The 13,359-nt window shown below is 44.2% G+C and overlaps 1 protein-coding gene across 2 annotated transcripts in view; it reads left to right on the top strand.

Annotated features, from left to right (window-relative positions):
* The window catches only part of FAM169B (family with sequence similarity 169 member B), a 77,174-nt gene extending 66,401 nt beyond the window's left edge, over positions 1-10,773 (top strand). The window contains exons 9-11 of one of the 2 annotated variants that reach the window (XR_003852315.1): positions 8,188-8,319; positions 9,553-9,618; positions 10,607-10,773. Coding sequence is in view for 1 of the 2 variants with exons in the window: in XM_029574360.1 (XP_029430220.1) it covers positions 9,553-9,573 (21 nt within the window). In the remaining variant the exon portion in view is untranslated. The remainder of the gene's footprint in view (positions 1-8,187; positions 8,320-9,552; positions 9,619-10,606) is intronic. The other variant, XM_029574360.1, reaches the window with a different exon arrangement.
* Positions 10,774-13,359: the final 2,586 nt, after the last annotated feature.

Here is a 13,359-nt window from a genome sequence, read left to right as displayed (position 1 = left end):
GAGATGGGGCAAGGAACCACCATGGATGGTGTAAGCTCTTTGGGACAGGGAGTTATTGCACCTGAATTCTAAATATGCTATAATCTGTATTTGGTAAGAGACTTTTATAATATGGTGAGTTGTATTTCTATTTAAATTATAGTAATAATTTGTAATGTCATATCTATGTAAAAGTATCTGCATATTCAAATTCATTGCTGCTAATTATACATTCAGTGCAGATGTTTGTCGTCCTCTGCGGGTACTTTGAGTTGGCCACCCTATCGAGGCTGTGTTTGATAAATGTGCTTAAGGCGTCTTTCCAGGGCAGGACTGGTGACTTGCACAGAAAACCAACAAATATATCGATAAGGTGATCCCTTTTCACTGGGACTAACTTAGTACATTTCCTGACGAGCGTTCCAGAGCGAACGCTCTCTTCAGGTCAGAATTCAAATGAGCAAAAGATGACATTGCCAGGGAATTTAGGATAATGTGGCTGTCATAAGTGGGTCCTAAAAGGCAGGCATTACAGTGATAAGAGGGAGTATAATTTTATGCCTTATAATGTGATAAAACAAGTTCTCTGAGTACTTTTTTTTGTCAGTTCCAAAGTGTCTCCTCATTTTGACTTCAAAAGTCTCGTGTTCCTGAATTGATTCAAATGTTCTTTTGGTTATCGGGATGACAGGGTCATTAATGCAGTGGACTGCTTCTTCCGAAAGGTATCTCAGCCTGGGGTTGGGTTTCTGTGTGAATCGACGCTTGCCTTTAATATTTGGCCTCTTTCACCATTGTCCGCATTAGAGCAGGAGGAGGACTTGCAGTGAAGGGGAGGAGGCAGAAGCAGCTGCAGAGATGCAGAAAGACAATCCACGTTAATTATTCCCCGCGCCGCTAATGTTTGGAGACCTAGAAGACTTGTTCCCTGTGCTTCAAAGGAAGGTAAATGCTCCCCAGTTACACAGCGCAGGTTCTCCAGCCCCACTGCCCTCTGTGAGGGTCCTTCCAGCCCCACTGCCCTCTGTGAGGGTCTTTCCAGCCCCAGTGCCCTCTGCATCCCCAGTGCCCTCTGTGAGGGTCCTTCCAGCCCCTGTGCTCTCAGCAGGGTAATCGTCAGCCCTAGTGTCCTCAAGGAACGTTTGTACGTGGTGCTCTCCAGCTGCAATGCCCTTGGTGGAGGCATTTTAGCCCAGTTTTGCCCTGGTAGTAGAGGATAAACCTCATGAAAAATAAAGAATTGATAAACTGTAAAAATGTTTGCCGGGCTAGACTATAAGAATAAGAGGTGCATGTTGTACAGCATGAGGAGCAGGCGAGTTATCCAGGTGTAACTGTACTCGCATATTCAGTGGAAAGCAGCCAGCCGTGCCCAGGAAGGCCTCTGATTCATCAGAGCCAGCTTTATCTGGCTAAAACCTTACCGGCGGTTGGCGTGGCGGGAGATTCATATCCCACGCTTTGCCTGGCTAAGTCTGAACTTTACTCCAGCTGTGAGGCTCCTAAACTTGCTGGGGGGGGTATCCATTTTAGGTCCGTGATGCGAGCATATCCCCCCCGTGTCCCACTAGAGGCAAGGATGACTGACACCACCAGAAAAGTTACTGCTGGCCTACAAAATGGCTGCACCTGGAGCATTCAAGCTACCAGAGCTGAAGAATCATTGGTATCTAAAATGTATTAGCTGTTAAGGTGGGCTGCTTCATCTGACTGGAGAATGAACCTTTCCTCTGTTTTTCCTCACTTTTGCGTTGCCATCTGAGCTGCAGATGGTCATCCCGAGGGGGAAGGCCACACGCTCCAGCAGTCTTTCTGACCATGTCCAGTTCATCCTGCCCAGGCCTTCGTCACCTCCTTGTGAGAGATTCATTAACTCTAGCAGAGACTCGTGAGAGGCTGATCGCACTGCGGGGGAGAGGTCGGGATCTGCAATGAAAGATGTGATCGCCAGGCAAGAATCCCGAGGAGACGTTAGAAAATATGCGGAGAAAAAGTCAACAAGAGAACTGGGGTTTTTCTTTTTTTTTGTTACTGAAGAAAAAAAAAATTCAGCTTGAAAGCAATTTCTGTCCAGTGGCAGTGGGGGTGCACTGAACTGAGGAAAACAAGAGTGGAGTGCTGGATCGATGGGACTTTCAGGAGCGACAGCCCGTGTGAGGAAGACCGTACAAAATCATTTACAAACGCTCAGCCTGGGAGCAGCAGAGAAACCTGCCGAGGAAAAGCCAAGAACTGCGCATTTCTCATACGTCTGTGGATGTTTACCCATTCAGATTTGACCAAACTGAACTTTTTTGGCTGAAACATTAACGCCGTTTTGATTACTCTGAGGTTATCTGATCTTTGTTCCCTCTCGTACCAGTCTTGAGTGGGCAGTTCCCTCTTCTGCACTTCCCTGATGGGTTCGTGGAGGGTAACGGTGGCAGGGACTCTGCACGTGTGATACCACTGGGTCATGCTTTTCACCTAGGGAGGCTAACGCTGCGCATCCTTACTGTGCTATAATAAAAAAAAAAGTATCTTTGTGGGCTTGGACTGTATGCAGGAATGGAAAACCGCAGCAAGAATGCTGAGATTTAGGTAGAGAGATGCAACGTAGTGGGAGATAAAGACACTGATCATCTTTTCTGATGGATTTAGGGAAAAGCAAGTGGTGTAGAGCAGTGGTCCCCAACCCTGTCCTGGGGGCCCACCAGCCAGTCGGGTTTTCAGGATATCCACAATGAAATATGCATGAGAAAATCTGCATCTTATGGAGGCAGTGCATGCAAATTTCCTCTCATGCATATTCATTGTGGATATCCTGAAAACCCGACTGGCTGGTGGGCCCCCAGGACAGGGTTGGGGAGCACTGGTGTAGAGGACAGTTTTGAAAGGTATTTATGAGGATGAAGATGTTTACCACTGCAAATGTCAGGGGATATCAGGGCTACTCAGGATGGAAGGTGCGTTCCTGGAGAGGCTAGGCCCAAGCTGTAATGGTGGAGTCCAGAGGCTGAAGAGAGCCTGGAGAGAGGAGTGGAGCAGGAACACAACTTTTGCAGGGTAGATACCAAAAAGGTTGTTGAGCCAGCAGCTGTGTGACACGCCCAGTGCTGCTGCAAAGGTGTGTTATAGCTTGAAATGGTGGAGAAATCACAAGTCAACGTTTCACTATTCTGAATAGTGACTCAAGATTTCTCTTTTTTTGGAGATAAGTGTTTTTATTTGCAATATCTCAAAATATTCTTGAAAAATTGCATATGGAGCAATGCCAGTGTATAAACAAGTGTGTGTGAGCTATGATTAAACACAGTGATGCCTACAAATGGACTTCAGATATTCTGTTAATGAGTAGAGTCAGCGTCTCATATACTATGAGATTCATATCACACTTGTCTTCATAATTTCATGTTTTGATATCACGTTTTGAGAACACTCCGTGGTTTTTCCCTTAGGTGAAGTTGTTTGCTGAGATATAATTTTAGGTTCTTTCGGTTTAAGTAGTCATAGATACGCATTGCACTTTTGAGTTGGCAGTTGGGTTTACCCCTATTCTCCGTGTTCTAGTTTTGTATCAAACAGGAACGAGAAAGTTACCTTGCTGGTACACAACCTGTCTCAGGCTTTGAGTAAGACATTTTTGGACTTTCTTTACAAAGTTTTTTCTGTGAACTTTCCTGGTCCTTGGCTCTGGGTAGGAGATTTTGGGGAATCCCTGGGAAGGCCAAGAGTAGAGAAGATTCAGCAGAATCTATCTCACAACCCATGAATGGACCAGAAGTGGGAGTTCTTGGTTTGGCCTTTCTGTAAAGATGTAGTGTTTTGTTTTGGGAGGAAGAAAGGAGTCTTCCCCACTGATGGGAGAATGAAGAAGGGGACCTGTGAGTAAGAACTTTTATCTTCATCTGCAGACATCCATCCTGGGAGAAGAATTAAATTTGGGAGTTGTGGACTGTAGGATAAGCTCGGTCCTCCAGTATTTTTAGGAAAGGAATTCCACCCTAGATCTAGGGTACCTCTGCCCACCTGGGATGCTTAACTTTTCCATACCCTGGAAGGTGAGATATTCCTAGGACCCAAATATTGAGGGGCACCTCCATAGATAAAGAGAACTGAGATAACAACTGGCTGTCCCAAGAACAAGTGTGTATATTGCCAAATATTTATTCCTGACGATCTGCAGCAGTAAAGATTTGCTTTGGAATACCCAATCCGAGTGTCCCATCTATTTATTTGGTACTCTCAGTCACTAGATACACCCAGAGGAGAGAGAGAGAGGGACCCCTGTACCTTGGAGCCCTGCAGGTTATGCTCCCCCCATCAGAAGAATCCAACCCCAGGGCTGTGGGACTGAGTAGGCAATGCCCTGGGATGCTATGTGACCCCTGCCTTCCTGGCTAGCAACCATAAGAGGGGCTACATATATTTTAATATTTAGATAAAATTAAATCTGGGTAAGCTAAGCTATTGTAAGTTTATGAGAGAAATGCAACCTTATCAAAACTTCAAAATAACCTCCCAATCCCCAAGCAGAGAGCTCAAATATACAGTTAATTGGAGTCACTAATGTCAAAATAGTGCACTAACTTACTCTAAGAGATTGCCCTGGCCTTTTTGATAAAGCCTGAGCAGAAACAACTGAGTAGCTTTGTAAAGAAATCTCTCATTTGTAGTCCCTTCTCATATTAAACATTCCTTGCAATTAATATCTTGCTGTAATATTTCATTAACCTAGATTTTTCTGTGATCAGCTGTTAGATTTTTTTAGGATGCTAAATTGGAGGCAGGAGAGATTTGTTTTAAAAACTGTTTAATACAAAGAGGGCTCTAAAATGTTAGTTCAGACCCTTCAAAAACTCCTTTTGTGTGGATAGCTCCGTTGCATGGGTTTCTGTCAATCCCTACTGCCATACTGTCTGATAGGACGTGCTTATTCTCCCTACACCCTCTCCTCCACTAAATGGGAAGATGCAACAGGATGGGTCATGTCATAATGCCTCTGTATCGCTCCATGGTGAGACCGCACCTTGAATACTGTGTACAATTCTGGTCGCTGCATCTCAAAAAAGATATAATTGTGATGGAGAAGGTACAGAGAAGGGCGACCAAAATGATAAGGGGAATGGAACAACTCCCCTATGAGGAAAGACTAAAGAGGTTAGGACTTTTCAGCTTGGAGAAGAGATGACTGAGGGGGGATATGATAGAGGTGTTTAAAATCATGAGAGGTCTAGAACGGGTAGATGTGAATCGGTTATTTACTCTTTCGGATCGTAGAAGGACTAGGGGGCACTCCATGAAGTTAGCATGGGGCACATTTAAAACTAATCGGAGAAAGTTCTTTTTTACTCAACGCACAATTAAACTCTGGAATTTGTTGCCAGAGAATGTGGTTCGTGCAGTTAGTATAGCTGTGTTTAAAAAAGGATTGGATAAGTTCTTGGAGGAGAAGTCCATTACCTGCTATTAAGTTCACTTAGAGAACAGCCACTGCCATTAGCAATGGTTACATGGAATAGACTTAGTTTTTGGGTACTTGCCAGGTTCTTGTGACCTGGATTGGCCACTGTTGGAAACAGGATGCTGGGCTTGATGGACCCTTGGTCTGACCCAGCATGGCATTTTCTTATGTTCTTATGATGTTAAAAATGATGAAATAAATGTATTTTATTCTTTGTCAGAAGAAGCCATGATCTATTCCCAGGGTGTGGCCAACTCTGGTCCTCAAGAGCCACAAATAGGCCTGGTTTTCAGGATATCCACAATGAATATGGAGGAAATAGGTTTGCATACCATGAAGGCCGTGCACACAAATCTAATGTGGCCCGGAGCTGGCCACCCCTGATCTATTCTGTTAAAGGTAATGTGAGAAGCCAAGATCTAGTCTATTAAAGGTAATGTTGGAAGCCATGATCTAGTCTATTAAAGGTAATGTTGGTTTTTTGTATTATTCATCTTAACTGAGGACGTCAGTGGCAAACAAAGCAATGCTCTGTCTAACACTGTGTGCAAAATTCTTGCTTATATTTTCTGGTGACTCCATTGTACCCATGCCTGTTTCCCCCAAGGCACAATGCTACATGGTAGTTAGAGCACAGAACTATTAAGAACCTGGAAACCGGTTCTGTTCACTTATCCAGAACTCACTTTCTGCCCTTGAGCAAGCCTCTTAACCTGCCTTTACTAAGATTTAAATGTATACCCTACGAGGGGAAGGCACTTTACTACAACATGAGTTGAGCAGCTGGCTTTTCAGGCTGATCGGTGTGTGTCAGGATAGGCGGCTTTGCGTCTTGAGAGCCACGAGCAGCTGTTTTTCAAGATCTCCAAAAAATGTGCCAAATCACTGGCTGCTTAGATCCACCGTACGCAGATATCCCCGATGAAAATTCATTGCGGATAATTGGGTAAATGGCCCTATGTGTGCGGATCTGGGGGGCCCGGAGATCTCGCCCTCTGTGCTAGATGCCCTGGATGTGATCCTGACGGGGAGGTTAGGGGGTCACTGTCAAAATGCTGGCAGGCGGTAATAATGCCGGAATGCATGAGAACTCTATGACTGGGTGCAGGGTAGGCGGACCCTGGGTTAAGGTCAGCCTCGGACACGAGGACGGGGGCTTGTGTCCTGTTAAGCTTAAGCAGATGCCTACGCTGGAGCTCTGGGAGAAGCTTGGCATGCATACAGGCTTGCAGGCAGAGCTTGACCCCTAGGGGTGATGGGGGGGCCCAGGACACATCAGCTCGAGCAGGGCTCTCCTCATTAAGAGTGAAGAACTGCTCTGATTCAAACCCCTCTCCCCCCCCAAGCCCAAGAATAGCCCTGCTTCCCATTCTTATCCCTCAATCCCCACTCTTTTAACCCCCTGTGAAGGACGGTGTCTGATTTAGACGTCTCCCCCTTAAAGAGCTCTCCTCCGGTCACGGTGATATATTTGCTGGCACCGCAGAGCAGGAGCCTGGGAAAAGTGTTAGACCGCGCTGACATTTACCACCTGGGCTGCTTTTCCTAGCAAATTTTGCTACACAGCAAAAATAATACTCTCACTTAAGGTTAATTTGGGCCAAAATGTCATTTTAATTTAGAAAATTTCCCAGGAGATATTATGGCCTTTGAAGAAAAGGCATAGTAATGCGCTCTATGGGACCATGGAGAGTTTGAAAGAAACATTATTTTGAGCAAATGTCATGCAGTCAGGAGAATGGTATGTGATATACAACGCAGAGCATAAAATAAGGGAATTTATAGCACAATGTAACTAAAGTTGATTGCTTGGTGGGCAGGTGGAGCTTTTTTAAATGGAAAATTCTGGCCATAGTCTTCACGCTGTCGCTGATGTTCAAATCAAAGTTTATGGGCACGCGTGGGCTGCAGACATCGAGACTTGTGAGTGGTAAGGACGACTTGATCGAGGCTTTGTGCCTTGGGGGCTGTCCTGTTCTATGCTGGGAGATGGTAAAGCAGGCTTACCAGTAGGGGTGCCCCTTGTTGGCACTGGTTGGGCACCACTCCTTCAGTTTCTGCCCCAGGTCCTAGTGGGTCTAACGCCGGCCCCGGTTCCCGTTGCTCCAGTGAGATAAACATACGGGAATAGGTTATCTATAGACGTGAATTACTTATCAATACTTTTTAATTGCACTGCTGCTTGGGGAAAGAGCAGGACACGAGGGCCCTATGTAAATAGGACTCTTCTACCTTTTTTTTTTTTTTTTTAAACTTAATTTTATAGAATACACAAGCTCAACAAGACAGTATAAAAAGAAATCCCCGCAGTACAGTGGAAAAGAGTAAAGGAAATGCATTGCAATGTCAGGTTCCCAATTTTAACTTTTAACATCCTCAAAGAGGAAAATCCCAACCGGTTCGGCCTTACAACCGAATACGAAGCCCACGCCACAGCCCACAGGAGGAGCAGTTTTAGTGTCAGGGCCCTTTAAACCGTGACGCCTACAAGTCGGTGAGAACGGGCGGCGGTCTCCACTAGCGGGCGTCACGAGAGAGAGCTTCATCTAAACCTCAGACAGTTAAGGCTGAAAACCCTGCAATTAGGCATTAAAAATCTGTGCTGGCCTGAGATCAAGCTGGGCGCAGGCAGCCTTGGCACGCAACCTTCCTAAAGTTTGCCGGGTCCTGGGGCAGCTTGTTACTGAACTGCTCAATTAATCTATGCTTTTTTTTTTTTTTCTTTTTTATTCGTGAACGGATTTATTGGGGTTTTTTTTTTTCAGAAAAGCACTGGGACCACCTGATCAAATGCCCAGAACACGGAGGAAGAATGACTCCGTTCCACCTCAGAACGGAGAAAAGGCACCCGTCCCTCTGCAGGGGGCGAATTGGACCAATCCATGGCCTATGGGCGGGTAGGGTTTTACCACTGAGGGGCATTGTGGAGGGAAGGTCGCCATGAAATCAGATCGCTTGCAAACAGCCTTTTTTTTTTTTTTTTTTTACTTATTTGTCTGCTTTTGGTAATAAAGCCGCAGTTCCCTGCCGAGGGAGAAACGAGTTCTGTTTAAAAACCCGCTTGTTTCGTGCCAAAACTCCCAACGTAGCAATAATTAATGGTAAGAGGAGGTTAAGGAGAGCATTCTGCTGTGTTTGCTGTGCTCCAGGCATTAAACTGGATTAAAGGGAAGATAAACTTAGACGTTAGGCCTGTTGAAGAAGTCACTAAGGGACAGATATGTTAAGCTATTTTTTTTTTCATAGACACAGCATGGGAAAAGCCCTCTGTATGTAAATATTCACAGCCAGGATGCTTGTTAGAAGCAGCATGTCATCCTACTCATCAGTTAGACTATTGGTCTGTACTTTTATTTTTCCAATTTATTTAACATTCGGAACAGTCAGGACAGTCAAATAAAAGAGCGCACATGCAGTGTCTTTATAATCTCAAAGCTAGGCGTTCTAAACTTCAGTCTTTAACGTTCTCTTGACTTCAGTCAGTTATATCTATGCAAAATATGGCCTTGACATGACAAGGCATAGGAGCTAGACCTGGGTTCAGAAAACACTGCTGCATCTTCAAACCCTCTTCTTTTGCTGTCAACCCCTCCATCATCGTGGATCTAGAACCTCCATAACATCAAACCTGGTGGTTGAGGATGTTTCCATTGCAATGCTATACATTTTTTGGCTGTTATTTTGGAGTTTTTTTGTCTCTTTTTTTTTTTTTTTTTTAATGGGCACTAGATCTTATTTAGTTCGCACTATTTCAATTTATTGCACACTAATATTTTTGTGCACACTAAAAAAAAAAAAAAAAAAATTAGCATGCACTAATAGAAACAAAACAAACTACAGTACATCATTACTATCTGTAGGTTTTGTAAGTGTGACGGGGACTATGGCAGTCACTATTTTCCAGCCATGCTGATGAATCTGACGTATATAAGAATGACTTTCTTGGTTTGTGTAGCTCTCTGTACCACGGCGCGCTTCTCCGTTGCTCCACTCCTCTCGCCCACGCGTATGAGGTTTGATGTAACCCATATCCGCTTCTTTTCGTGAAGCTTACCATCTACAGTCAAAGCTTTTTCCCCCTCATAGAGGGACCTTCATTTTTGGTTTTTATTGTTCTTTATTTTTCCCAGGAATTTCAGGATTTACTATGACAAGAACAAAAACAGAAGAAAAACCGCGACGCACAGTTTTTCCAGGTAAGTATCAGAATTTCTTTTGGTGGACAGATGCCAGGACCATAACACAACATTAAGTAGATTCTGAAGAAAGCACAAGATGTATCAGGATACACAGTGTGCATTTTGTTGTCTTGTATTTACATGAAGGCCGGTGCCTAGATTTTACTGATTCAGCAGTGAAATCTTAGAATTTATCTATATTGGTGGCAATAAATCCATCTCTGTGGGTTAGTGCAGATAATGAAAGCAAAACTACACAGATTACACTGGGCAACAATGAAAGTGTTACTGACCTAAAAAGGTCCTACTCTGTAGTATCTTGATGTACTGAACACGAATATGACCATGAAAAGTTTTTATTGGCTCTCGTTTTGAAGATTTTTAATATAGTTCACTTTCTATGTTTAGTCATGTAAATGTATCCAGTAGGACTGTAAATAAGCCTAGAATGATGTAATATTGCATAATACCATCATGCACACATCATCCAGAGTTTATTACATCATTTTCTGATGCAATGCAGTTCTACTGCCATGCTGCTGCTGAGTAAGCAGTGTACTCTATGAAGCCCAGTCAGAAAGGGTGAGCATTTGAAATATTCATGCTGGCTGACTACTGCTGGACACTCCGCAGAGATGCTCCCGAACAGGTGCACAAGAGACAAGCAAAGAAATCTAAGACTTCATTTTTCAAACGGTATTAACCGTAGGTCTCCTGCTATTGGCATACAATTCAAGATGTAATTATATTATTGCATATTACAAAAAAACTAGAGCCAATTTTGCATTTTCACAGTCACATTCGTGTTTAGCACATGGAAATGTATAAGAATTGACTAATTTCATTTCCGTAACATGACTTTTGTGAAAATTTGTTGCCCAGTGATTGCCTCAGGAAAAATTACAAAGATTTCTGTGTGGGTAATTTTTCCATCCGCAACAATGAACGTTGTTTTGAATAATCATAGCCACGCACTTTCTAGACTCCGTCCTCTCTCTACCCCCAGGATCACTTCTTCAGTCGGTGGGGGCAGCCTGCTGGGTACTATTTGTACAATTTGAGTTCATGTCATCCCCAACAACCTTGCGACCATGCAGGCAATACAGCTCCATTTATTCCATAACAACCTCTTGCCTAGTTGGCTTGCCGTATCTCGGTGGCAAAGAGCTGCAGCTCCATCAGGTAGGAAACTCAAGCTCCCTTGCCTCACCATGGGAAGACTAAAGGAAATTTCATTAGATCCTCGCCCGCAGTCACAAACAAGTTCTTTGCAAGGCACAGGTGCATCTTCTATTCTCGTACGCTTCTTACCACACGTTGGATTTTCTGCAGTGGGGTGCGCAAGGCTTTTGCATATCACTGTCCCTTTTGGGTAGAGGATTATACTGTGTTATGCAAATAACCTGATGACAAAATAAATGGAGGGAGGACATGCTAGAAACACAAGGAAAAACGTATGTTATTCTTTGTACATATATATATCTAGAGAGAGAGAGGTGGTGTATTGGTATTGCAGGGCTGATATATTATTGGAAATGTAGGCATTGGGGCACTTTAATGCACATAATCAGATATTGTTAACTGACGCTAGAGGTCACCCTATGACCATGGATGTGAACTCTGATTTTGGTTAGGGGGCTTGATGCAGGTCAGTCCCTTAATAAACTGCTGAGCTGCTTGATGATATTGCAACTAATTATTAGCTGCTTTGATACTGTGCCCCAGCCATTAGGACCGTACGGTACTCATTTCTTGCTCTAAGCAAATGTTTCAGAGAGAAAGAATGGTTCGTTAGAAGACCCTACAACGGAGAATTGTAGTTGGTGGTGTTCGCCTCAGTCTTTATGACCTAATTCATGAGTTTTGGGCTAAGTTTTACATTTCAGTTTATCTTACTTAAATTGTCAGCTCTTTGGGGCAGGGAGTTGCCCCTCACTCTTTTATTTATATTGCACCTTTTATGAAGATGCTACAAGTGCAGAAATAAAAAAAACCCCCAAAAATCCACAATGGGGACAGACAGCGATGCAGTCCAAACATAAAAAAATTCATAGAACCAGAAGCACGAGGAAGCCAGGCCAAGGGAAATGAAAGCTGATTGGGCTTGTGGACAAGTGGATGAGGTTATTCTAGAAAACGGATTCCAGGAAGGGCAAAGATGTGAGTTTCGGTGTTTGCCCATGGAAGACTAGGGATGAAGAGTAATGAGTCAGATGGAGGGAATGGGGAGGGATGACGAGGAATGAGGAGATAAAACAGTAGAGTCTGAAGTATGAGTTTCTGTTAATTATTACTCCATGTCTTGAACTGATGGGCTGGCTACATGCACATTTTGTACAGAGCTGAGTCCATAACTGACAGTGCTATAAAAGAATCATTTTCCATGCTTTCACACAGAACATACGGCACGTGCTCCTTAAACCGTTGCTGTGTTACACTGTGCAGAAGAATATTGCAATTTCTCCCTCTTCTCAATGATCTGATCAGTGGCCTGCTAGCAAGGGCAGGCAGGACTCCTTTCCTCTGTTGTTCACGTCATTCATTTGGACTTTTGGATGCTCTTTGCCTCACATATTAACCTCTGCAGCGTCCTCAGCTCCAGCTGACTCAGGAAGCAGAAGGCAGAAACTGAGGACTGAGTCAGGAAACCCTTGGCAGGGCAGGGCTGAGCCTCTCTAGACTAGAGTTTTGCCAGATTCACTTGCGTCCTTCCTACTGACTACCCAGGTCTGTGAGATTTGCCTGACCAAGGCTTTTCTGCGTGCACTTTTCTCCCTTGTCTGGATCGCACCTCAGACCGACCTGCTTCTTCCATCTTTCTCCTCATTAGCAATTCCATTTTAGCTCTGAGTTTTAATATTCTGCAGACGCTGGTTTTCCTGATCTTGCAGACTCTTGGCCCTACTAAGTGAAGCAAGAGGTCTCCAGTATGGTTACAATGTGATAATGTTTCCTGTAATAATCAGGTATGATGGACTCGATATATAAATAAATGATCTGGAAAGGAATACGACGAGTGAGGTTATCAAATTTGCGGACGATACAAAATTTTTCAGAGTAGTTAAATCACAAGCAGACTGTGATACATTACAGGAGGACCTTGCAAGACTGGAAGATTAGGCATCCAAATGGCAGATGAAATTTAATGTGGGCAAGTGCAAGGTGATGCCATTGGTTGGCCCCTGTCACATGGTAGGGGCTAAAGGCCACCGGCACCATTTTGCTTAGTGGCAGCTGAGGCCCCGGGAGTAGCAGATCGCTCCCGGGCCCTCCGCTGGAGCTCAAGGGGGGGCATCGGGAGGGTGGCACGGTGAGGTGGGGGCTGGCAGAATTTTGAAAGGGCACTTTTTGCCCTTTCAAAATTCTGCCGCCTGCCTCAGCGCCCCCTAAATCGCGGCACCCTAGGCACAGGCCTAGCTTGTCTAGTGGTTCTTCTGGCCCTGGAGACAAGTATCTTTCTACTATTGAAGCAGAGGTCTGTGTGCGCTTCCTGAGCCTTCTCTGGCACATTCAGAAAAAAAGAAACTTGAAGACGGGATTCTCACACTGAGCATTGCTTGCTGCTGTGTGCTTGCCCAGGAGTAGCTGTTTTACATACGCAGTTATATGTTTATATGTTTCCAAGTAACTGATCCGCTGCCAATTCACAGAAAGTTCTCAGTAGAATACAATGCACAAAGCCAGTCACATGATGATATAAAATGAACCAATCATAAGTGCTGCTTCAAAATCAGTCTCTTCAATTTATGTGTGGAAGAG

The sequence above is a fragment of the Rhinatrema bivittatum genome, chromosome 13 (genome assembly GCF_901001135.1).
Source record: "Rhinatrema bivittatum chromosome 13, aRhiBiv1.1, whole genome shotgun sequence".
Classification (NCBI taxonomy): Eukaryota; Metazoa; Chordata; class Amphibia; order Gymnophiona; family Rhinatrematidae; genus Rhinatrema; species Rhinatrema bivittatum.
The sequence above is the reverse complement of the archived record's forward strand: the minus strand, read 5'-3'. Positions and strand labels throughout refer to the sequence as shown.